General features: G+C 44.5%; 1 protein-coding gene across 1 annotated transcript in view; it reads left to right on the forward strand.

Annotated features, from left to right (window-relative positions):
- Nucleotides 1-22161, forward strand: part of kmt2a (lysine (K)-specific methyltransferase 2A) — a gene marked incomplete at its 5' end in the record, with an annotated part of 38111 nt that extends 15950 nt beyond the window's left edge. The window contains 28 exon segments of the mRNA XM_084558292.1: nucleotides 23-96; nucleotides 232-468; nucleotides 583-729; nucleotides 1866-1964; nucleotides 2258-2378; nucleotides 2871-2984; nucleotides 3218-3402; nucleotides 3599-3775; nucleotides 4381-4491; nucleotides 5394-5467; nucleotides 7750-7964; nucleotides 8055-8149; nucleotides 8239-8376; nucleotides 8471-8629; nucleotides 8778-8889; nucleotides 8988-9066; nucleotides 9178-9338; nucleotides 9446-9592; nucleotides 9700-12355; nucleotides 12457-15117; nucleotides 15449-15517; nucleotides 15606-15832; nucleotides 16009-16083; nucleotides 16204-16378; nucleotides 16705-16812; nucleotides 16919-16999; nucleotides 17210-17339; nucleotides 17425-22161. Of these exon segments, the coding sequence (XP_084414418.1) occupies nucleotides 23-96; nucleotides 232-468; nucleotides 583-729; nucleotides 1866-1964; nucleotides 2258-2378; nucleotides 2871-2984; nucleotides 3218-3402; nucleotides 3599-3775; nucleotides 4381-4491; nucleotides 5394-5467; nucleotides 7750-7964; nucleotides 8055-8149; nucleotides 8239-8376; nucleotides 8471-8629; nucleotides 8778-8889; nucleotides 8988-9066; nucleotides 9178-9338; nucleotides 9446-9592; nucleotides 9700-12355; nucleotides 12457-15117; nucleotides 15449-15517; nucleotides 15606-15832; nucleotides 16009-16083; nucleotides 16204-16378; nucleotides 16705-16812; nucleotides 16919-16999; nucleotides 17210-17339; nucleotides 17425-17700 (8903 nt within the window). The 3' untranslated portion in view covers nucleotides 17701-22161.
- Between the last annotated feature and the right edge of the window lie 1966 nt (nucleotides 22162-24127).

Raw genomic sequence — 24127 nt, forward strand, 5'->3', positions numbered from 1 at the left:
GTGTCCTGTTTTTTTTCCACAGTTGAATCAAAACACCTGAAGAAGCCAACCTCTCGCTCTGTTCCTCTGTCTCCCAAACAGAGACCAAAAGACAAGGTAGGAAGTCTCTGTGAGAGATTTGTCCAGTTGCTTTTTATTTTTAATTTCCGATTCCGATTTTTTCTGATCACATATGATGTCTGACATTCACTGCCCTCTGTTTCCCCTTTCTTGTCTGATAAACACGAGAAGCCACTGACCACTAAACCACCCGGCAGCAGTACTTTAAACTGGCTGAGCACTCCCTCGACTAGGGGCCAGGTGAAGTCCAGAGCGCCCTGCGACGGAGTGCATCGTATCAGAGTGGATTTCAAGAGGGACCAGGATGTGGAGAAGGTGTGGGAGGCTGGAGGCCTCAGCCTTCTCACCTCTGTGCCTGTTACACCCAGGGTGCTCTGCTTCTTATGTGCAAGCAGTGGCAATGTTGAGGTAAAAACTGGTTGTGTTTGCTTTCCTTTTGCCAGAGCTATTGTTAAACTCAAATTTTAACAGTCACCTTTCTTCCCATGCCTTTCTCACACTGTTGCCTCTCTCTTTCTTTAGTTTGTCTTCTGCCAGGTTTGCTGTGAACCCTTCCATCTCTTTTGCCTGGGGGAGTCGGAGCGCCCTCTCCAGGAGCAGTTTGAGAACTGGTGTTGCCGACGATGCCGATACTGCCAGGCCTGTGGGCGCCAGCACCAGAAAACTAAAGTGAGCCATTCAGTGCAGTTCTGTACATTTTAAAGCTGTACACAAAGGAAGCTTAGTTAAGACTGACAGTGTGTAAAGACTGGAGAATCTTCCCTAGAAAGAAGCTCGTGAGCCTTGCCAGCAGACAGCATTTAATCAGCTTCTTGGATTCCTGCCATGCTTTTATTATTTATCTCAAGCCCTGTGTAAAATATGCATGGTGTGAGCCTTGTGTGGTTGTCATTTTAGAATTGTCTATGAACATATTTGGTCTTAGCAACACAATCAAGCACCCTTTTAATATATGTTAATAAGATGTATGAACTTGTTGGTCAGTGGTCATTCAGTGGCAGAAGTTAATGCTAAGAAAATTGATTCTTTGCAACTGGTTCTTTTAAAAATCTCTGCCCAGAGGGCAATTCATTACTGTGATTGGCTTTTATCTCCGACCAAAGAGCTGCCTCAACAACAGCAGGTCTCTGGCACTCTTGAGTCCACAACTGAGTGTGGCTTAAAAGCCTGAAATCATAGCTCCTGGCTGGGTTGCTGGCATGTCAAACTGCTACATATATATCACAGCATAACTTATATTATTGCATCTTTGACTTAAAGCAATGTGTAATTACTGAGCAGATATTGAATGGAAGTCTCACGCAACAGTTGTTAACTCATCCCTGGGGTTTAATTCTAAGTATCTGGTAATGACAGAATGGCTTATGATTTGCAATAAGACAATACTGCGGCACATAAACTTTATGGGCTTATTGTGTTGACAGAAAGCTTCAAGAAAAAAACTTGACTGTACTTGCTATTTCATTAGCTGTCTCCAAGGCCTGCCAAGTATACCTATATAGAGTTCACAATGTAGCGGCAGTGTAATGCCTTTGATAATGATGTTCATCCTTCCATGGCCACTGTCACTGTCCCCTATAATACACTGGCGTAACAGTGTTGTTAAAACTGTATAAAATTTTACATGCACAGATCATCTTTTAAAAAATGCAATCAAATCATCACACTGTGGCCGTGAGTGAAGTAGTGACTTCAGCATCCCTGAAAATTTGATGAGCTCTCCAGGCTTCTTTTTGGCAGCATTTGTCAAATGTATTCGATATTTGAGTATTCATCTCTACACATCTCTCCTTTTCTCGTTGTAGCAGCAGCTGCTAGAGTGCGATAAGTGCCGCAACAGCTATCACCCGGAGTGCCTGGGTCCCAACCACCCTAACAGACCCACCAAAAAGAAGAGAGTCTGGGTATGGATCCACACAACTCTTTCTTTAAGCATCATCTCTACTACTGCTCACCTGCATGAGCAAACTCTAGCGTTACATGTACACAGTTTTTTTCTTAGCCCTCCCGTTATTCACACATTTTCTAGCCTCTCAAGATTGTGCCACTTACATTCATCGGACTTCTCACAGACAGTGTCTGTGAAAACATTGTACTCCTGTTGCAGTGTCACTTTCACGCCAAATTTCTACTCTTGAAACTTGCACGTTCTCGCCATGTAGTCATCAACTTTTTTTTATGATTTGTTTCTTTTCAGGTTTGCACCAAGTGTGTGTGCTGTAAGAGTTGTGGAGCCACAAAACCTGGGAAGTCCTGGGATGCCCAGTGGTCGCATGATTTCTCCATGTGTCATGACTGTGCCAAACTCTTTGCTAAAGGTTAGTGGGAAAACCTGTTGTCTGCTAATGACTGGCATCCTTTCTGAGATCAGAAGAGATGCAATTTTAAAATTTTAAGTTATGAATCAACTGGACTGGACTTGCTCTAGTTCCTTGAAGATGTATCTCCTCTTATCCAAAGGCTTCAGGTCTTCAGTTCTAAAGAGGCTGCTGGGAGTCCCTGGTTTTTAACCTCTTGTGGGCTTGTTGACAGTGTTTAAGTCTGTTTATCAGATTTTTGACAGCAGCAGTAATGTTGTTCGCCCACCCCAACTATCGTGTGCGTTGTTAGTTTCATCAGGGATGACAAGCTGAATACCTTTCCGCGCATTTGTTTAGAACTGAAGAAGCCTTTTTGATGAGAAATATCTTCACTTTTTAATACTTTGTTAACGCCAACAGTGTGACAGCCAATCAGAGGACAGCATTTGAATGTAAGTGATATTGTGCTAAGTGGTCAAAACTTACACTACCTGTTATCATCTTTCTCAGGGAACTTCTGCCCACTGTGTGATAAGTGCTATGATGATGATGACTACGACAGCAAGATGATGCTGTGCGGCCATTGCAACCATTGGGTTCATGCCAAGTGTGAGAATCTTACAGGTCAGTAGGTCCAGTACTTTCATATTAAAGCTCATGTTTACTTTATGTTTACAAGTTGAGCACTGTATTTAGTGTTCAGCCGCTTGTTGCACTTCGTTTGCTTTGTCAGTCGCCTGTGTCTAAGCAGATGACTGACAGGGCGTGCAGTGAGTCCTGCCACACTGATGAGTAGCTGAAAGACAATGAACCTAATAATGGGAGTAATAATGACCTGTCATGTCGCTGACCGTCAGATGAAATGTACGAACTGCTGTCAAAGCTGCCAGAGAATGTTGCCTACACGTGTACCAAATGTACTGAACGCCACCCAGCCGAGTGGAGGACAGCTTTGGAGAGGGAGCTTCAGGGCCGCATTCGCCATGTCCTTACTGCACTGCTCAACTCCCGCACTTCCACACATCTGTTGCGCTACAGACAGGTTAGAGACACACAAACCCGAATTGTTTCCATTCTTTGTCTGCGTGAAACATTAAACTTTCTTACCTTATCATGTTGCTATACTCATGAATGCAGAGTAAATACTAGTGGATTTACAGAGATATTCTGTTACAAAAGCTGTAACCTCAGCTTAATGAACATATTGTTGAGAGTGTTACTCTCTGGCCTTTGAACAGGCGGTGAAGCCTCCAGAGCTGAATCCCGAAACAGAGGAGAGTCTTCCATCCCGTCGTTCCCCAGAAGGCCCAGATCCTCCAGTCCTGACGGAAGTCACCTCAACACCTCCCAGTGACTCCCCTCCAGACTTGGAGTCCGTTGAGAAAAAGATGGATCAAGGCCGTTACACTTCATTGGTAAGTGTGTGATGTTGTTTGACCGTGCCTGCTGGTCTGACAAATTGGCACAGGTTCAGTTTCAGTGACCATGAGAAGTATGTTGTCTACTGCATTTTAAGTCAAAAGCATTTAATGTCATTCTGTTTACTGTATAGTTGTACGATGACAGAAGCTATCTATTAGGGCTGGGTTTAAACATTTCTCTGATTCAAAATTATCTTCATTTCAAAGATCCAATTCCGATTCCTAAAGTCCTTGGATCAAATTTTTAAATTTATATAATCACCTGCATCCTCTAGAAAGAAATATCCCTGTGGTCTCACGAGATTGGTTTTCCATGACTAATCAAATCAGGGCCTTGTGAATCGGAATCTAATGGATTTAAAAAATCTGTAGCGTTGAAAAGAACTTGTATCTGTTCAACTTAACCAACGTAAATAGAGTATTTGCTAAGCATATAAGAAAGTTCCTAATGATTTGATGCAAGCTGGGCCTGTGAGGATTCATTCACATTCCATCACAGGCTTTTAAATACCTGATACTAAAATTCTGACTAATGTTCATCAGCACTTCACAGTTGTAAAAATGACTCTTTGCATTTGTGTTCATCGTTTCTCTCTTAGCTGGAGTTTAGTGATGACATCGTGCGAATCATTCAGGCAGCCATTAACAGTGACGGAGGCCAGCCCGAAAGCAGGAAAACCAACAGCATGGTGAAGTCTTTCTTTATTCGGGTAAGAACCTCAAATAAACTCAACTGCCATGCAGCAAAATTACAGTTCAGGTGACAAGTACTCACAAACTGATTATAGACGTTTTGGTTGTAACAGACAGTTTATCTGTTGCTTGTGAAATCCTATGCCATATTCCTTTCCGTCTGCAGATGTACTTACACACAAACTTTGTAAAAAAAAAAAAAAATCTTCATACTCTAAATGTGGTGCTCATTCAGCATGTACAGTGCCTAGGATTTAGTGTCATCTAGTGATGGGATAACCAGCTGAATATCCCTCCCTTGTAGGAGTGTTGTAGGAGAACCTACAATAGCAACTTAAAAACGGAAAAGGCTCTCATTAAAGCCGTGGTTTCTTTGGCAACATGTCAGGTTCTGTAGGAGATGTCACTCACTCAGAGAAACACAAGGCACCAGCATGCATTATGGGAAGAAGGCAACCCAGCAGAGGCAGTGTGATGCTTTGGGAGACCTTGAATCCTGCCATTCATGTAGATGTTTCTTTGACATGTACCATCTACCCCCTCTCATGGAAATGGTATACCCTGATAGCAAATGCAAAAATGCTTCAGTAATGGTTTGAGGAACACAACAACAAGATTCAGTCCATGCATGTCCCACCTCACAACTTTAAAGTACTTAAAGGATCTGCTGCGAACTATCTGGTGACTGTTGTCAGTTCCCACAGCACATATTCAGAGGTCTAGTGGAGCTCATACCTCGACCGGGTCAGGGCTGTTTTAGCAGCAAAATCAGACATAGTAATGTCAGAGAAGCAGAGCGTAGAATATAGCATTCGAGCTCTGCTCCTTTAAGAGCCTTGCACAAGTTAGGGCACATCAGTCCCCAAATACAGGTTTGTACAAGCTGCTGTGAAACATAATCAAATGTTTTCTGTTTCAGCAAATGGACCGAATCTTCCCGTGGTTCAAAGTGAAGGAGTCCAGTTTCTGGGAAAGGAAAAAAGTCTCTGCCAAGTGAGTGTCTATTGCACCGTAGTAAATGCAAGAGGTTAGATGATTGTGCAGCATTCAGTGTCTGTTCTGAATAACTCATTACAGTTACGTAAGCCCATCATTTATCTTTCAGTTACTTCTAGATTACCCTTCCAGTGGGAAAGTGTAGTAATTACAATTACTGAAAATTAAGTGCATTAAGTACTAATTTAGCAGTTTGAATGGCAATTTTAGTAGGATTTTTAAAAGATTGGAAGTACAACTGTTAAAATCAGGCCAAAGTGCCAAACAAGAATTTAAAGCCCCAAGTCTGAAAGTCAGCAAGACTGAAAGCAGTGCCCTCCAGCAGGCTGTGCTTTCAGTCCTAATTGTACTGTGAAGTGTGTGATGTGCCATTATTTTCTAAACATCTCTAGTTCATGCTATGTCTGTAATTACAGAGAATGAAATTTGACTTTAATACTCCTGTAATGTGAGATGTCCCAAAAACTTGGAGGACTGCAGTTTTCAAGAACTGCTGGTCTATAATTACTGAAATGAGGAGCAAGATGTGGTTTCTTTGGGAAAAGCTATATCATCATCTGTGTATAGGAGGGAACCAGAAAGCAGCGAACTAATATTTATAAAATGTGTGGGTTGACTGTACAAACAGCCAGCGGGAAAGATCAGGATGTCATGTGATAGTAACTTTATGTATTTAAGTGGTAAAGGATATCTTCAAAGTTCAGTTGGAGACGACTTAAGTTATGACTAAATGAAGAATATCAGTGAAGTGGGGGAGTTTTCTGTGATTTAATTATCCCATAGGACAGCATAGTGGTAAATGCTGCTTTGTCAGAGTTTGAACGGGTCACAAAGGTGTTGCCTGCTAGTTTTTAGTGGGAAACAAAACGGTTGATCATCCAGTAGATATGATGACCTTGTCAGTGGTCATGTTCAGGCCTGGTATTGACATGTGTCCAGGCTGATCCGATCGCAAGTGTCAGATTTAAGTACAGATGTGAGCACTCCCAAGACACATTGAGGATGCGTTTCAGATTCGATCACTCGGACCACATTTGGAGGTGGCCTGGGTTGCTTGTGACCAGATCCTGGCCACGTCAACGGACCACCTTCTCACTGGCTCCTAACATGGGGAACCATAGGACTACGAACCAGTGGCTTAATAAAACAACTCCCGTTAACTTATACTCAGTTAAGCTTGAATAAGGCATGTGTGCAGTTCCCTGAGACTTATAGATGTTAGCAGATAGTGAGTAGTGCACATGCCGTCACAGCAAGGAATAATATTGATCATGTTGCATAACTGATGCTGTTTCCGAATCTTATTAGGAAGATCAGCTGAAAGCTTTTCAAACCTACTTTTCATTTTGTTTTACTGCTCTGCACGCTGGAGTTTCCTGACACACACACACTCATTCACACTCTCTCTCTCTCTCTCTCATTCACTAAAACACTCAGTCACTCGCTTGCCTATATTTAGCAGCAAGCTTTCCCAGACCATTTATTCTTCCTCTCCTCCAGACATTGTGGGAGGCAAAGCGTAACGGTATCACATTTCACTTGAAGGCCGATTGACATAGAGTATATTTGTGGGTTAATTGTGGTTTTCATGTCAGTTTGCTTTGTTGGGTTGTGTGACAGTGCCCCAGTCCAAAAAAACCAATGATCCATCCAGTGGATCCTGTGGCCATTACTGAGTGGATTTGTTTTTAGATGCCGCTGCTGGCTTATTAAGTGTTAGGCACTATCCGGCCTTGCTTGACTTGGCAGAACTTCTTGGATGTGGTTATGTATTACTGGAATCAAATGCTCGGAATAATTTTTATATCCTGTTTGCGAAAAAAAATCCGATCTGTCATATTATGACAGCGTTAGACATACTATACATCTTATAAAAACAACACGTCTTCTTTAAAGAAATTTAAAGACCTCCTGCATGTGCATTATGGCCTTTTAAGTATTTCAAGTCCATCACTTGTTTCAGTTTATTGAACTAAATGGGTCAATAAATATTTCAAAAACCTCCCCCCATGCCATTGAACTTAGTTAGTGGAGCAGAAAACCACCTATAAATTTGTGGTTAGGTAATGAGTGTTGTTCTGATGTAAAACAATCCCTGGCACACAATGTTCTCATGTCCTCAGCCTTCCCTGATGTTATTTTGAAGTTCTTTGATATTGCTCTGTTGTTTACTCGAGGCCTTTTGCAATGAAACAATTACCTCTCCACATATTACACAATCAATTTTGTAACAGATTGTAAATTAGAAGTCCATGTCTCCGTGTGCTTTTACTCTCCAGCAGTTTGCTCCTCCCCAATGCTGTGCTGCCCCCGTCCCTTGACCACAACTATGCCCAGTGGCAGGAGAGACAGGAGCTTTCCCGTGCTGAGCACCCACACTTCATGAAAAAGATCATCCCAGCTCCCCGGCCCAAAACCCCCGGTGAACCAGATTCTCCAACCTCCCCTCCTCCGCTTCCTCCCTCTCTACCCCCACCTCCACCACTTCTGTCTGGTAAGGCCAGCCACAGATAAGTTACAAATACTTTCTTTTTGAACATCTTGTCATTTACTAGTTTTCACATGAATTCAAACTTTTCTTCAGACCGTGAAGACAGCCCAGAGCTCCCTCCTCCGCCCGGTGTCACTGACAACAGGCAATGTGTTCTGTGTCTGAAGTACGGAGACGAGAACACTAATGTGAGTCAAACATCAGTCTCAACTCTCTTAAATGCACATATGGCGAGGCAAGCAGTCTGTGTCACTTATGACATTTCTGTATTTTTCAGGAGGGCGGACGGCTGTTGTACATCGGTCAAAACGAGTGGACCCATGTGAACTGCGCCCTGTGGTCAGCTGAGGTGTTTGAAGATGACGATGGCTCTTTGAAAAATGTTCACATGGCTGTTCTCAGGGGAAAACAGCTGGTGAGATGTGACACTTTTGCCCACACTAGTTCCCACTCTTTTTAGTGTACATTCATTGGACAGACGCTTACAACCTCTTCTACTTTCTTTTCAGCGCTGTGAGAAGTGTCAAAAGTCAGGGGCCACAGTTAGCTGCTGCCTCACCTCTTGCACCAGTAACTACCACTTCATGTGTGCCCGTCAGTGCCACTGCATCTTCCTGGAGGACAAAAAAGTCTACTGTCCAAAGCACAGGGACCTTATCAAAGGAGAAGTAAGGAAATTGTATTACGGCAGCCAAGTAGAAAATGAGTTCAGCTTAGTAAATCTTGTTTATGTCTTTGCTGTAAATGAACCAGACACAGAACTGATATTTGTAATTTTCTCTTCACCTTTCCTGTGTTTGTGTACTTTTTCTGGAGGTGGTGTCCGGGTTTGAGGTGACACGCAGGATCCTGGTGGACCTAGATGGCATTAGTCTCAGGAGGAAGTGGCTGTCAGGACTGGAGCCTGAAAATGTCCACATGATGATAGGTATGTTGACAGTTGGTAAAGTTATAAACGTCTATTTATCGTGCAGTTTCCTTGAATTACTCCCAACATCTTTGTAACGCTGATTTGCATCCTTTCAGGTTCCATGACCATTGATTGCTTGGGAATACTGACTGAACTGTCAGACTGCAACCGCAGACTCTTCCCTGTAGGATACCAGTAAGTAGTTTTCTACCATTTAATTTACCTGAAAGTGTTGTCTCTATCTGGTGCAGGAAATTGAAGTTGCAAGTCAATTCAGTCAAACTAAATAAATGATCTTCTCTCCAGGTGCTCTCGGGTGTACTGGAGTACTTTAGATGCCCGAAAACGTTGTGTATATACCTGTAGGATCCTAGTTTGCCACCCTCCAGTGGCAGAGTCTGACCTGAAGAGCATGATGTCTCCTGAGGAGAACCGCACAATAGCACACAGCCCACCTCCCATAACAGGTACCTACAGACTTAGCATAAGCCGGGTTTCAATGTGCACCATATTTGTATCAATAATATCTTAAACAAAAAACACAGTTTAATATTTTTTTCTTTTAAATATTCAGACTTTCCCGATCCATTTGAGTCACCAAGGCGTTCTGAGACCCTTTCCCCCACCAACACCTCCAAGCTCAGGGTTTACACCAGGAATCGACACCCCAGCTACCCCCCTTGTCAGCGCTCACTAGGTCCCAGGCCCATGCCATCTCCAGGTACAACTATGCATCCTTTTTTCAAATTTTGAATATTGATTTGAAAGGATTTGGTCCCAGAATTTAAGATAATTTCCATTCATTTCAATTTTCTTTTTATTTTATAGGAGGTACCTCGCAGCCCCAAAGCCATGAGATAGTGACAGTGGGAGACTCCCTGGTAAACCCCGGCATGCGGAATAGTGACTCGCGTCGTCACAGCTCCCCTTCTCTCTCTTCTTCTCCCCACCAGCTTAACAGACAGAGAGGGGTCACCTCACCACAGATTCAGTCACGACCTCTCACCTCGCCCCCTCCCCTCATTCCATCCCCTGCCAGAGACCCAGAAAAGTCCAGACATCTCAGCAAAGAGTCGAAATGTCTGGTCCAGAGAGATGATGATAGAGGTCGGCTGTTTTCCACAGACAGGAACAAACAGCAACCATCCAGAGACGCAGACAGGGGGAGAACTTCAAGTCGAGACCAAGCTTCTAAGGATTCTGACAAGAGTAGATCATCCAGAGAACTTGGGCAAAAAGACTCTGACAAGGGCGAAATATCAGCCAAAGAATCAGAAAAGAAGAGGCCACTGAGCAAAGACTCTGGTCTGAAAGAAGCTGAGAGGGGAAGACCTCTCAGTAGAGATCCCTTAAGGGACTCAGAAAAGGTGAGACAAGTAAACAGGGACTCTGAGAAGGGTAGACAGCAAAGCAGAGAGTCGAGCACTAGGGAAATGGATAAGAGTAAGTCATCGTCTAGAGATCCCAGCTACAAGGATGCAGACAAGACACGGTCACTCAGTAGAGATACAGGACTAAGGGACTCTGAGAAGCATAGACAATATGGCAGGGAAACAGGAAAACCCTCAGGCCAAGGAAAAGACAGGTCATCTAGTAGAGACCCTGACAAGGGTAGACTTTCCTCTAGAGATTCCAGTTATCGAAGCATAGAGAGAAACAAAGACTCTGGCTCAGGGAAAGACAGTAACCCCAGTAGTCAGTCCAAACTGACAGGAGGTGAGAGTAAGAGCCCAAGATTGGCACCTGCAGGCTCAGGCCAGTCTTCCCCTCCTGTGGGCACTGCTGTTCTCACAAGTCAGCAGAGAGGTGGCGCCACCAAGCAGACAGACCGACAAGGGAAACATGGAAGCAAAGATCAGGATGTTTCTGCAAGCCTCAATTTGTTGCCTCGTCACCGATCCACGCCCACCTCAAACATCCAGTGCAAGGACAAGGCCAGCTCAGGGAAGGAGAGTAGTAGTGGCACTGGAAATTTAATACCATCTTCACTCCATAAGGACTCTGTTGTTGGGAAATCTGGCTCCCCACAACCTTCATTTCAGAAGTCCCACACACGGAAATCAAACGATTTCTCATCAGGTCCAGCCACAGCCGCAACTGTGAAGCCGTTGTGGTTGTCAAGGACATCAGCAGAAGATGATGCTGTTAAACGAGGCTCCATGCACCTGGCCTCCCCAGCTGCAGCCTCAGCTGCCAAAGACAAACAGCCCAAAGTTAAGACAGCTGGCAGCAGAGACGTGTCCAAAGACCGCGATAGAGATAAGACCCTTCAAAACAGCAACAGCAGCAACAAGATTCCCCTTCTCAACAACAACAATACTAAAGCTACTGGCAGCTCTAACGCTCATGCTACAAACCCCAGCTGTCACAACAGCAGCAATAGCAAAGCTCCAGTGCTCGGAAACAGCACCAAAGCCCCTGGGAAGGCTCAGGGGGAGAAGTATGAGAATCAGGGAGGGGACAGGTCCTCGTCAAAGAGCAGAGAAAATTACACCTGTCCAGAGAGGAAGAACAGCTCCAGTCTGGACGACTTACAGCAGCTGCAGCAGGGTGGTTTAACCACAGAGAAAAACGTGAAAACGTCTTCCCAGTCTCACACCAAACAAACAACTAATCAGCTGCCGTTGTCCTCCAGAGAGACGAAGCGATCAGTTAAACCAGTTACTGCTTCTCCACTGAAGACTGACATCAAAACTGACCCTAATGGGACCAGCAGTGTTGGAGGCATTTCTTCTTCCTCCTGTTCCACAACCACTGCCTCCACTGTCTCTCCTGCCGGCCAGGGGAGTCGACGCTCTGTTCGCTCCGCTCTCCTCTCCTCGCCCTCTGCCAGCAGCAATGACAGCTCTGAATCTGACACCCAGACCCAGACGGAGGATGATGAACTGCACAAAGAGCACTCATGCAGTGAGCTCCGAGACCATCGCAGCCTCCTCACGCAAGGCACCGAGGACGAGGGTGATGGCCCAGAAGATGACCATGACAGAGGCATGGAAGATAAACACCACGAGGATGACAGTGATGGATCAGGATCAGCTAAGCGCCGTTACCCTCGACGCAGTGCCCGTGCACGCTCCAATATGTTTTTTGGCCTCACACCCTTCTACGGGGTTCGCTCATACGGTGAAGAGGATCTTCCTTTCTACGGCAGCGGGGATGGAGCTGGGAATGTGGTCAAGAGGAGGACTGGTGGCCGCAAGAAGTCAGCTGAGGGGCAAGTGGATGGAGCCGATGATATGAGCACCTCGTCTTCATCAGGGGACAGTGGAGAGGATGACGACAGTGGAATGAAACACAGGGGTAAAGACCCTTACTACTACAACTTCACCCGAACAATAATTAACCCTGGTGAGGGCCTGCCGTCTATAGAAGGATTGGACCAGTGTCTGGGAAGGGGATCCCAGCTTCAGCGTTTTCTTAAAGACGAGGAGCAGCAACAACAAAGAGCTCAAGAAAAAGTCGAAGAAGACATGCTGAGTGCTCTGTAAGTACACACAAGTTTGATGAAATAATTATCTAAACTTTGTGACTTTTTTTTTTTACTTGACTAGTAATCTGTCTCATTGTCTTTGGTGTGCTTAACAGGACCTTAGGAAAGCAACGTATCGGCCAGCTTGATGGTGTTGACGATGGCTCAGAGAGTGATACCAGCATCTGCACCACCAGTACCACAACCACTACGGCAACTTCCTCTTCTACCCCACATAAGAGCGCTCCTAAGAGGAGGGGCAGGGAAAGACACACCGAGAAACATGACTCCCGTGACTCAAGTAAGGAACCTGACAACAGTGGTGGAGCAGTAAGTGGCAACACGCGAGAAGGCAGGAAGAACCAGAAGGAAAACTGTCTTCCTCTAGGAGGTGGGGTCAAGTCCCAGCCACAGAGTCAGGGTCAGGATCCCCTTGAGGCCCAGTTGTCCCTCAGCACGGACCTACTTAAATCCGACTCTGACAACAACAACAGTGATGACTGCGGGAACATTTTGCCGTCGGATATCATGGAGTTTGTCCTGAACACGCCTTCCATGTCATTGCCGACTCTGGGTCAGCAATCTGAGCCGTCTTCCTCAGAGCTGCTGCTGGATGAGGGCTATGTAGGGGTGGATGTCAACAGGCGTAAAGACATACTGTTTGATGACTTTTCCCAGCCACTGCCCAGCGCTGAAAGTGGAGGGGTGGTGGAGAGTAGTGTGAATAGCTCCATATCTGTCGAGGAGCCATATCTTCCTCTGGAGTTGCCCTCTGACCTTTCTGTCTTGACCACACGCAGCCCTACTGTCAGCACCAGCCAGAACCACACTGCTGGGAGTCTCATCTCAAATGCCTCAGACCGCGGCATGCTGGGCTTGAACTCTGACCAAGACACCATCAGCGGAGAAAAGAGTGGGGACAAGAAAAGGGCAGGGCCAGGTGTGTCACCATCGGAAAATCAGCACGATGCTACAACTCTGGCAAACAGGGACACGCAGGTCACTGAAGGTCACCTGACTCCTGAGCAGTTTATTCCCAGCCCTGCTATCGGCCAGGTGGTTGAAGCTCCAGCTAACCAGGATGTTCCCAGCAGTTCTAGCACACCTGGTTTGCCAAGTTCTCCATCCCTGCCTCTTCAGGGTCAGAAGTACATCCCAGCATCAGCAGCAGCTGCAGGTAGCCCCAGTCCAGTGTCTGGCCCAGGACCCTCCCAGGGTCAGGTCTCCAGCCCAGCAGTCATCAAACCAGGGCCTGACAAGCTCATCGTAGTCAATCAGCAATTCCAGCCTCTCTATGTTCTCCAGCCTGTTCCTAATGGTGTTACTCAAAAGATTAGTGCCACAGGAGTGATGGACACTACCTCTTCTACCGTGCTGAGCTCCATGACACTTACCGCAGGGTTAAATACTGGTTTATCTCCGGGGCAGTCAATATTTCCTGCTGGCGGCAAAGTCCTGGGCACCATGTCTCACCCCTCTCAGATTCACACCTTTACAGGGCCCACACAGACCGGCTTCCAGACAGGAATCCCCAGCACCACCTCAGGGCTCATCATTGGATTGCCCTCTCAGTCCCACGACCAGCCCCAGATTCTGGTCTCAGAGGCTGGTCGACCGCACGAGTTGAGCCACAGTGTTGCCATAGTTTCTAGTCCCTCTTCCCTTACTTCTTCCCCGACTCTAATTGCCTCTGCTCATGGCAAGAAGAGGCCTATTTCTCGTCTTCTGCCAAAAAAAAGCAAAAAGTTAGCCCGCTCCCGTAGCCAGCCCACCCTGGCTCCGTCTGAAGTATGCCCTCCCAACATGACCCTCATCAACTTGTCTTCCCCCCAGATTACTGCTAGCATCCCGGGTCAGCCTGGTGGTCTGGTTGAGTTAGGTACCCTCTCCACTACCCAGCGCAAGGTTCCCAATATTATCAAGAGACCAAAGTCAGGTGGGGTTGTGTACTTGGATCCCACTACTCTCATTCAGCAGAGGATCCCTGGTACCGCCCAGCCTGGTATTCTGGGTCATGACTCCTCCACTCATCTCCTACCTTGCACCGTCTCTGGTCTCAACCCCAGTCAGTCTGTATTGAATGTTGTGTCTATGCCCCCTAGTGGTGCTGCTAGCCTCATTGCACCAGGCTCAGTGTCACTCTCCACCCCTGTCCTCAGCTCTACTGAGATCACAGGGCAGATTAGCAACCTCCTTTTTAAAGCAGGTCCTCATGGATTGGGTCTGTCAGATCAGCCAGTGGTCCTTCAATCAGCAGGGGGGGCTCCTCTGATGTCGCAGCTTGGCTCGTCTGTTCAGACATCTATAGCGAACAGCATCTGCGTCCTGCCCACCCAACAGACTATTAGCATGGCTGTCAACCAGCAAGGAGAGACAGAAGGCAGTAATGTTCACTTACAGCATCAGTCTCAGCCCATTAACAGAGTCCAGACTGTGGACTCCTGTCCAAACAACACTGTCACTTTAGCTCCCAACCCATCCACCCCTCTAAGCCCTGCCAAGGGACGTGTTGTTGGAGTGTTCACGCATACACAGGCCTCTGCACACTCCCAGAGCAGCAGAACAACTCCTATTTCCAGATCATCAGAACAAAGGCCGTTGAATTCCACCACAGTAGTGTCAGGAGCTGCTGCAGTTCCAGGAGCGGAAAAGGGAAAACACAAAGCGAAGAGGAACAGGCAGAGTCCAGACATAAGCAGTGGAAAGAAGCTCAAGGCCTCTCAGGCGGATGAACATCGCAGCAACCCTGCTGGACGGCAGCCATCCTCAAACCCAAGGTGTGACACACTTACAGCTTTGCTTGGTTGAGCTGTCTGCTAAGTTTGTTCCTATTCCTATATTTAATCTATATTTAAAGTTTGTAATACAAAGTTAATGTGGCCTTGTGGATATTTGAAAAATGTCTACTTTAGGATTTTATGTTTTATAAATCATGCCCTGAAATACATTTTTCAAATATAATGAAAGACTCAGTATATTTCTTCATGGACAAGATGAGTAAGAATGGGATTTTAAAGTATGAAGTATGTTGTATTCATGAGATGCTTATCCAGGTCATGGGAATTATTTTTGTAGAAATTTACATTTTTCAATATTTTTTCCAAGCAGCTCCAGAGGACTAAGCTCCCCTGAGCCCATGGACACAGGCAAACCCCCAGATAAGGTGACCAGCAAGAGGTATGGAGTATCAATATTAAGCACCTTTCAAATAATCATAAGAGTACTTCTTCTTCTTCTTCTGATACTTGATTCACGTCTTTTCTAGTGTACTTGGTAAAAAGAAGTCATCGGACGGACACGTTTTACCCGGGAAAGTATTGGGGAAAGAAAAAACATCTGCAACTGGAGGAATAGGATCTCTTCCTGTGGCTCTACCATCGGACCAGGATGCCAACAGCAGGGATACCGGCTTGGATAGCAAACCCAAAAAAGGCATCATCTTTGAAATCTGCAGCGAGGATGGCTTCCACATCCGCTGTGAGAGTATTGAAGGTGACAAGAACAACTTGTTTATACAACTCTGTATACTGTGCATGCATGGACCATATTTCACATGTGCTTCACAATGCTTATTAATAAGATAAAACATTTATTATACCCAAGTGTTTTTTACATCTGCAAAATATTAACCCAATCACTGGACATTAAACCTGACTGTCCCTCAACAGAGGCCTGGAAATCCCTGACTGATAAGGTACAGGAAGCTCGCTCCAATGCACGACTCAAAGAGCTCTCATTTGATGGTAAGGCACTATACTGACGACATAAACATAAAAAATAAAATGTTTTAGCTCAAATAAGAGTGCATATACTCTCATGGATTCTGTTGGCTCAATGTAAAGGTCTCTCTCCTCTCCTCCCAGGTGTGAACGGACTGAGAATGCTTGGAGTCGTCCATGAAGCAGTGGTCTTCCTGCTGGAGCAGCTGTACGGCTCCAGACACTGCCGGAGCTACCGCTTCCGCTTCCACAAACCTGAGGAAACCGACGAACCTCCCATCAATCCCCACGGCTCTGCCCGGGCAGAGATCCACCACAGGTTAGCAAAGCTCTGACACGCACTCGACACTGGATTGTGGAGTGCGTGTTAAGATGGTTTTTCCATCACGGGGTCTGCATGCTTGGAGGCCAGGACGGGTTATCCAGAGCCTATTGCACAAGTGACCAGAAGTCAATTAGAGCAGTAATGACAAGAATACATTGTGCTTCTCTTTTCATAATACACACTGCATATGGTGCACACTGTTAAAAACAATGCAGGGCGTTTCAATGTTGCCTTGAAATGCTACTTTACTAAATGGGAATCTGTTTTCAGACTCTAATATTTGTCTCTATCTGTCTCTATTCCGGTGGTCTACCTTCCAGGAGGTCTGTATTTGACATGTTCAATTTCTTGGCCTCAAAACATCGCCAGCCTCCTGAGTTCAGGCCACAGGAAGACGATGACGAGGAGGGCCACCTCCGGACAGCCAGGTATTTTACAGCAGACACAGAATCTCAAGTACTTATTTTACAGTAAATGAGATTATTCAAAATCTTTGATAAAATGATTTATATTCTGAACATTTCTTTTTCACAGGCGTGCCTCTATGGAGCTACCGCTTGCTGTGAGATTCAAACAGCTCAAGGCCACCTCTAAGGAAACTGTTGGAGTCTACAGGTTAGATCAATGTGTTCAATCTGTTAATACTTTATAATTACCTGGTTAAATACCAAGTGGTTTTACACTTGTCGTCAGCCACTATCAAGTCAAGTCTCTTTCTCAACAGGTCTTGATAAACTTGAACATTTTAAAAAGGGATGTTAAAACAAAAGAATTTTAGATTATACCTACAGAGACTTAAATGACATGACTGTTCTCCCTTTGAAGGTCTCCTATCCATGGCCGAGGTCTCTACTGCAAGAAAACCATTGAGGCTGGGGAGATGGTTATTGAATACTCTGGAAATGTCATCCGGTCTGTGCTCACGGACAAACGGGAGAAATATTATGATGGGAAGGTGAGGTCTTGGAATGAGTTTAAATGTAGTAATTTTAAAGTAAGGCAGAACTCACACTTACAAACTGTCGTCTCTTTCCTCAAAGGGGATCGGCTGTTACATGTTTCGCATTGATGACTATGAGGTGGTGGATGCCACGGTGCACGGCAACGCTGCCCGCTTCATCAACCACTCCTGTGAGCCAAACTGCTACTCTCGGGTCATCACCGTGGACGGCCAGAAGCACATCGTCATCTTTGCCTCTCGCCGCATCTACTGTGGAGAGGAGCTCACGTACGACTACAAGTTCCCTATCGAGGATGCCAGCAACAAGCTGCCCTGCAACTGCGGCGCAAAGAAGTGTCGCAAGTTCCTCAACTGATGCCTGTTCCTACAGAGAGGATTGTTGAGCAGCAGTGCCGCAATGATCTGAGGACACCCCCTGCTGGGGGTTTGCCATGGCACTGCCTTTATGATGATTTTATGGTCTACAAAGGACCACAGCTGCCAACAGGGCACGATCTCTCAGTGTTTCTGCTCCTGATGTTAGCAGATCACGTCAGAGATGGCGCGTGTTGGTGTTAATATATATGCAGGAAGCGCCATTTCGGAGGACGGGCCATTTGTAGAAATTCTGTGCCTCCTTTTGTCTCATTTACATTTGGCACCGGAAGTTTCACCTCCCGAGGTGAGTAATGAGTACACAGCATTGCAATATCAACTTTTATTTCATATTTGGATGATAAAGTTACCCCTTCATATGTTTTTTACATTGGCCCATCCTCCTTAATTTTCTACAAATATGTTATGGTCTACTAAAGTGAACATAGAAAAAAAAAAAATCAAAGATCTTGGTTCCATTTTACACCAAAGTGCAATTTGTTGAAGGGACTTCTAACCGTAATTTTACTAGAAGTAAAAATTAGATTTTTTTTTATTATTATTATTTTTTATCTCAGTGTCAGCTGTTATCGATGCACAACTCCATGTCTGAATGTGCCCTGATGCCTACAGAGCTGTTGTGAATTTACAGGAACCTTCCCCTAAATGGGCTTTTTATTTTGTAAGTGTGTACATTTGACACTGTAAATAGGAGCTGCTCCTGTTTAGCAGTCTGATGGGAGATGTACAGGTGGGAACACTAGAGGGAGCCACAGAAAGGAAAAAGAGCAAAAAGAGACAAGGGGGAGATGGATTCTTCAAATATTTGGCCGCTTGTGTAAAGGATGAAATCAGAGGTCGAGACCATCTGATGTACTTAAATGGACTTTTAGTCTGAGATGTTGGTAGCTATGTAGACACGTTGTTGATGGGACGAAGCCTCTGGCCTGAGAGAGCGAGGCAGCTAGAGATTCTGGTGGACTGACAGCCGAGGGACCAGAGAAACCTACTGATGTGCTTGAGTAGACGTATTTATAATTGATTTTTGGAGGCGTGCAGACAGACGTGTTCGTGCATGCTGTCGGTCTTATCAGTTTTTTTTTTTGGTAATTGTACGATCTCGGACTTTTGAACCACGTTCCAAATTACAGCAGCAAAGAGAACCAAACGTCACGCCCTCGAATTGAACTTTGACACAGCTTGTTTTCTTCTTGGCCTGTTGTGATAACCATTACTATGGGGAATATTTTTTTTTATTTGTATTAAGTCTTCGAAAGTCTTCTCTGTTATCTGTCTTTTTATTATGGACAGGGAAATATGCTTGCTTTTAAAGAAAAAGTGTAAATAATGTATATTTTTCTACAAAAAAACTTAAAAAGCACTCACTAGTGAATAGCACTTAATGATGGTATTTATATTTTTAAAAAATCGTATTTATTTTATTGCCATTTTTGTAGGAAATAGAGGTTTACAAACACTAATGCTTGGTCTCTATGTTTTGTATTCCGCTGCCTTTTCAACGTTTTTTTTTTTGTTATTGTAATTTTATTTTATTTTTTTAATTTGTAGCCTGAATGTTTTCTTTGATTCCAAAGACTGACGCTGGTCTGTGGCTTGGTCCCCTTTAAGTTCAGTCCACCAGTAGCTCTTTATCTATTCTGGGGCTGTTTTGGTCAGAGCTGACGTTTTTGTTTTCGTTGTTCCAGTTCGAGCTGGCCGTAGGGCAGACACGTGAACTGTTATTATGCACTTGAGAGAGTTCAGATTGTTGATCCATAGCAGATCTCTCCACTCTCCGGCCTTATTGTCTCCACACGCCACATCACACCAATCAAGCCCACTTAGCGGGGCTGCTACCGGGCGGTCATATCGAAGTGATCCAGTTTTCAGTCACTTAATCAGCCATTGGTCGACAAGCTTACAGCCACAGCTACTCGCACGCGTAAAATCCAGCGAGAGTCCCGTCAGTTTGAGGTGTTAGAGGTGCCTTTCTTTTAATTCTACCAACGTCATATCTCCGTGGAGCCAATTTTTAATAAAACAAACAAAAAAACAACATGTTGTCTTGGTGACAACGTGCTTGGTGAAGTGTTCACCAGCTTCTGGAAATAATTTTTTTATTCTTTTATTCAGTCTCCTTGTGGTTTGCCTTAGTTGTGAATGGGCACGCCTCTTCTCTCTTACAAGCCTTCATGTCCTGGTCCGAGTATTTAAGCAGACCGTTTTAGACTGACTGGTCCCACAATGAGACAGTCCATTAATCTTGTTTTGTCCCTTTTGATTAATTTATCGTCCGCCGTTCACTCTGACTTCGTTGTCACCTACAGGCCGTTTAGCAGTTACTCCCACACTGCCCCTTGTTGAACTGAAACTCAAATATGACCAACGACGGGTTTGCACTTTAGCTGTGACACAGGCACTGAATAGACGTAGGAATACTCAGCTCTTTCTCCAGACAAACAACGCAACTCCGATGCTGAACCACAAGCACAGATAGCCACTGAGGAAGCTTTCAGTTTGTGCATCAGGCCCTCGGGTTGGGGTCGGTCCAGCAAAGTGCACTTGACTATTTTTCTGCAACATAGCGAAGGCGTGGGACCACACCAGCAGCCCTGTCCTTCCTCGAGGTGCGGTGCGTGCAAACCTCGGCTGCGCCTCTCCGTCGACAGCCCTCTACCTTGACCGAAAAGGCCAGCCAGGCGCTTGTACGCCGGCACCAACTCTGGGCTCGCTGGGTTCTGCTGCTAAGGTCAACAATGAATGTATATTCGTCCTCCACATTACCAGACCTGTGATGACGTTGATGCTTCTGTCAGCTGTGTGTGTTTTCTCGGTTCTCGTACCGTCAAACCCTGGTAGATGTGGAAGACGTGTAGATGCGACCTCAAGCTGGGCAGCAGCTTCATTTCAGCACTGGGAATAATACTGACTAGTACAAACAGCGGTGGCGGTTCTGTCTGTAGGGCAGCAGGTTCTTACTCGGTTAGATCAAACAGTTCACGCTAGCGTCGGTGACAGCTCGTTTACTGATGCCAAGGGCTCTGTCTACGACTCTCACTTCACGAGATCCACTTCTGCATTTTCAGGGTCAGAGGGTTCAGTGATCAATAAAGTCTTTTATTTCACCGTTTTAAGCCGCATATATATACAATAAGGAATTAGTCTCTGTTGGTTCTTTGGACTTCATTTTACCACGCCACACCAGTGGCACTTCTCCGTCATTATCTGTAATTATAGTATAAATACTTAACAATATTATACGGAAACATGCATAGTAATTTCTTGTACTTTAGTATCTATACAATATATGGAATGGACAGACAAACTTAGTTACAGTAGCAAAACAGCAGATTTATAATGGTTAATAGCAATGTTTCAATGTACTCTATAATGGTTTTGTGTTACAGTACTATCAGATAAAACTAACGTGCATCATTCTTTTGTATATTGATATCCAGTACCAATTTTGCTGTGCCTGTGTGCGCCCCCTCGCCAGCAGGGGGCGCTGCAGTTCTTTCTTTTAATTTTCTGGAAAAGGAAACGGTTTTTATGTGATGAGAAATGTAACTGTATTAATGTGGTCGTGAACTTCTTGAGGTCAGCCGCCATTTTGGGTTCTTCTGTTTGTTTGTTGTTTATTTTTATTTTTTTCCTGGTTGTTGTAGTGAATGTTTTTTTTTAAATTGTATGTTTTAACAGGGACTTTTTTTTTTTTTTTTTAGACGGCTTACTTGATGTGATAAAGTTAAGAGTCTGGTTTGTGGAGACTGACCAGGAGTTTAAAAATCCCACCATTTTGGAAACCTCCCACGTCTCCCTGACCTCCTCTCTCTCCTCCGAAGCTTTGGTTGTACTTATCATGTACTGTCTTTATTTTTTTCTTTCTTTCTTTTTTGTTTTCTTTTGTTAGAGAGAGTCATAATGCTGATGTTGAGAACATTTAATTTATTTATTTTGTGCAGCATCCACCCTGAATTGTTCTTTTGCAAGTCGAGGTGTCTGAGAGGTCGGACGAGTACTTAAGCCTGTATTTGTAATTTTCTAATTGTTTCTTGTGTATAGAAGCTATCAGCCTAGGACGGGATGTGGTGTCAAAGAGAGAGCGGACAGTAGGACAGTGGAGAAAATAAAAAAAAGAAGAAGAAGAAGAGGGATCATGGATTACAAACAGGCTTGTTTTCTTTTGCCTTGAATTGTCTTATCAACATTTCCTCCTGCTCTCTGTAATAACGACATATTCACGACAGTCATATTTTCTCCCATTCAGCAGTGTTGTTTCAATACACGTCAACAAAATGAAGGAAAACCACCACCGTGAAAACAAACCACAAACTACTTGGTTGAATGTATAATTAGGAAACAAAGTTGTACATAGATGTAAAAAGAAAAGTTTCTAATCATGTTTATTTTCTATGCACTTTTTTATTTAAGTGATAGTTTAAATAATAAACATGTCTCCTTTACTCTTTTCTGCCTCTTGCCTCGTTCACTGTTTGATTGGACCAGTGGTTTAGAAAGTCATGAAGTTTATTTCAGAGCTGATTCTTTTCATGTGAGAACCTTAAAAAGTAGTAAAAGAAGTTAGTTGAATGTCTTCTTCTAATCTTCTGCTCATCTACTTTGTGTTCAGCTGAATTGTGTAGTTAATTTCAATCAACATCAGATACAGCTGCAGGCTGTTGTGTTTGATCTTAAACCACATAAATAATTTAATCGTAAAGAGAATAGAGATGGAAACCAGTGGACGCCTGGAACAACAGGAAGAACATCCAAAGTTTCAAAGTAAAATATTAATTCTTTTATGGCAGAGAAACTTAAATATTTCCATGATTATATCTTTAGTTCAATGAGGAGAACTCAGAACTTCTAACTTGTGAGCTTAAATACACTGATCAGCCACAACATTAAAACCACTGACAGGAGAAGTGAATAACATTGACCATCTTGTGACAATACAATGTTCTGCTGGGAAACTTTTGGACCTGGCATTCATGTGGATGTTACTTAGACATGTACCACCCACCTAGACCAGACCAGGCACCCCCACCCCATAGCAATGACCCTCCTTGATGGCAGCAGCCATCCCCAGCAGGATGCAGCCCCCACAGGCACACACACAAAACTGTTTAGGATCAACTCAAAAAACATTAAACACAGCACAAGGTGTTGACCTGGCCTCCAAATTCACTAGATCCCAAACTGTATGATTTTGCAAATTAAAATAAATAAAAGCACTGTTTCTGCTCTGCATGTTGGCGCTACAGCTCCAAAACACACACACACAAGTGTAACAGCAGAGTTTGTGTCTTTTATGTTAGATGCGTATAGATGTTTGTCCTGGAGCTTTATCTGTCGATTTGTTTCACGCTGTGAGTATCTGGAACAACGAGACAACACCAGCTCAGAGGCCTTTCCTTCCCCATCATCTCTGCTCGTTGTTTGTGAGTCTGAACTGTGAGAGTACGACAGTTTCTAAGACCCCAACCTAAAACTGCCTTGCCACTTAATTAATCCAATTACATTTTAGCTGTAACTTCACCACCACCCACTGGATATTAAATCAAATTGCTGGGCTGCCAAATGGCCCAAATTAACAGTAAATCCCTCCGAGCAGCAGTTTATGGATTCTTACAGGAAATTAGAGTAGCAGACCCAGAATGTGCTGATTCTGGTTCAGCTAATTAAATACATGTCTTAACTTGGGTTACAGCTCGCTGCCTCCACAGGATCCTGCTGGGAACACTCTTCACAACAGCCGTGTGACTCAAATTCAAAGGAGAGCCGCTGAGCCCCCTCCTCCCCTCCTGCCCTCCTCCCCTCCTCCCCTCCTCACTCCCGTAAAACCAGCATTTCAGTGTAAAAACACTAAGCAGGCCCATGTGTTCAGTCAGGAGCAGTTTCCCTCTTTGTCCTTGTGCATGTCACAGCAAAATACTTCAACCGTAGGGTGTGTGTGCCCACAAGCGCTTATGTAATTTTAATGACCTCAGCTTGTGACTATAACATATCATCTAAATTAATATTGAGGAAATGATTTACAGTGTACTTACATGTTTACAGCAGTGGTTGGGAAATCCAGCCCTCCAGCAAAAACACACAAAGCTTTCAGTTTTATTTGCTTAAAGACAAATCATTTGTCTACTGTGCATCTCTCTGAACACTGTGCATCAAGGAGTGTCATTGCTATGGGGTGAGGGTGCCCGGTCTGGTCTAGATGTCTAAGTAACATCCACACGAATGCCAGGTCCGAAAGTTTCCCAGCAGAACATTGTATTGTCACAAGATGGTCAATGTTGTTTACTTCTCCTGTCAGTGGTTTTAATGTTGTGGCTGATCAGTGTATATCTCTATATATCTATATCTGAAACTGCTTTTCCTGCAGAGGGCTGTGGGAGGCTGGAGCCTATCCTAGTTGGCAAAGGGCGAGG

This window comes from Chelon labrosus (genome assembly GCF_963514085.1).
Source record: "Chelon labrosus genome assembly, chromosome: 13".
NCBI classification, from domain to species: Eukaryota; Metazoa; Chordata; class Actinopteri; order Mugiliformes; family Mugilidae; genus Chelon; species Chelon labrosus.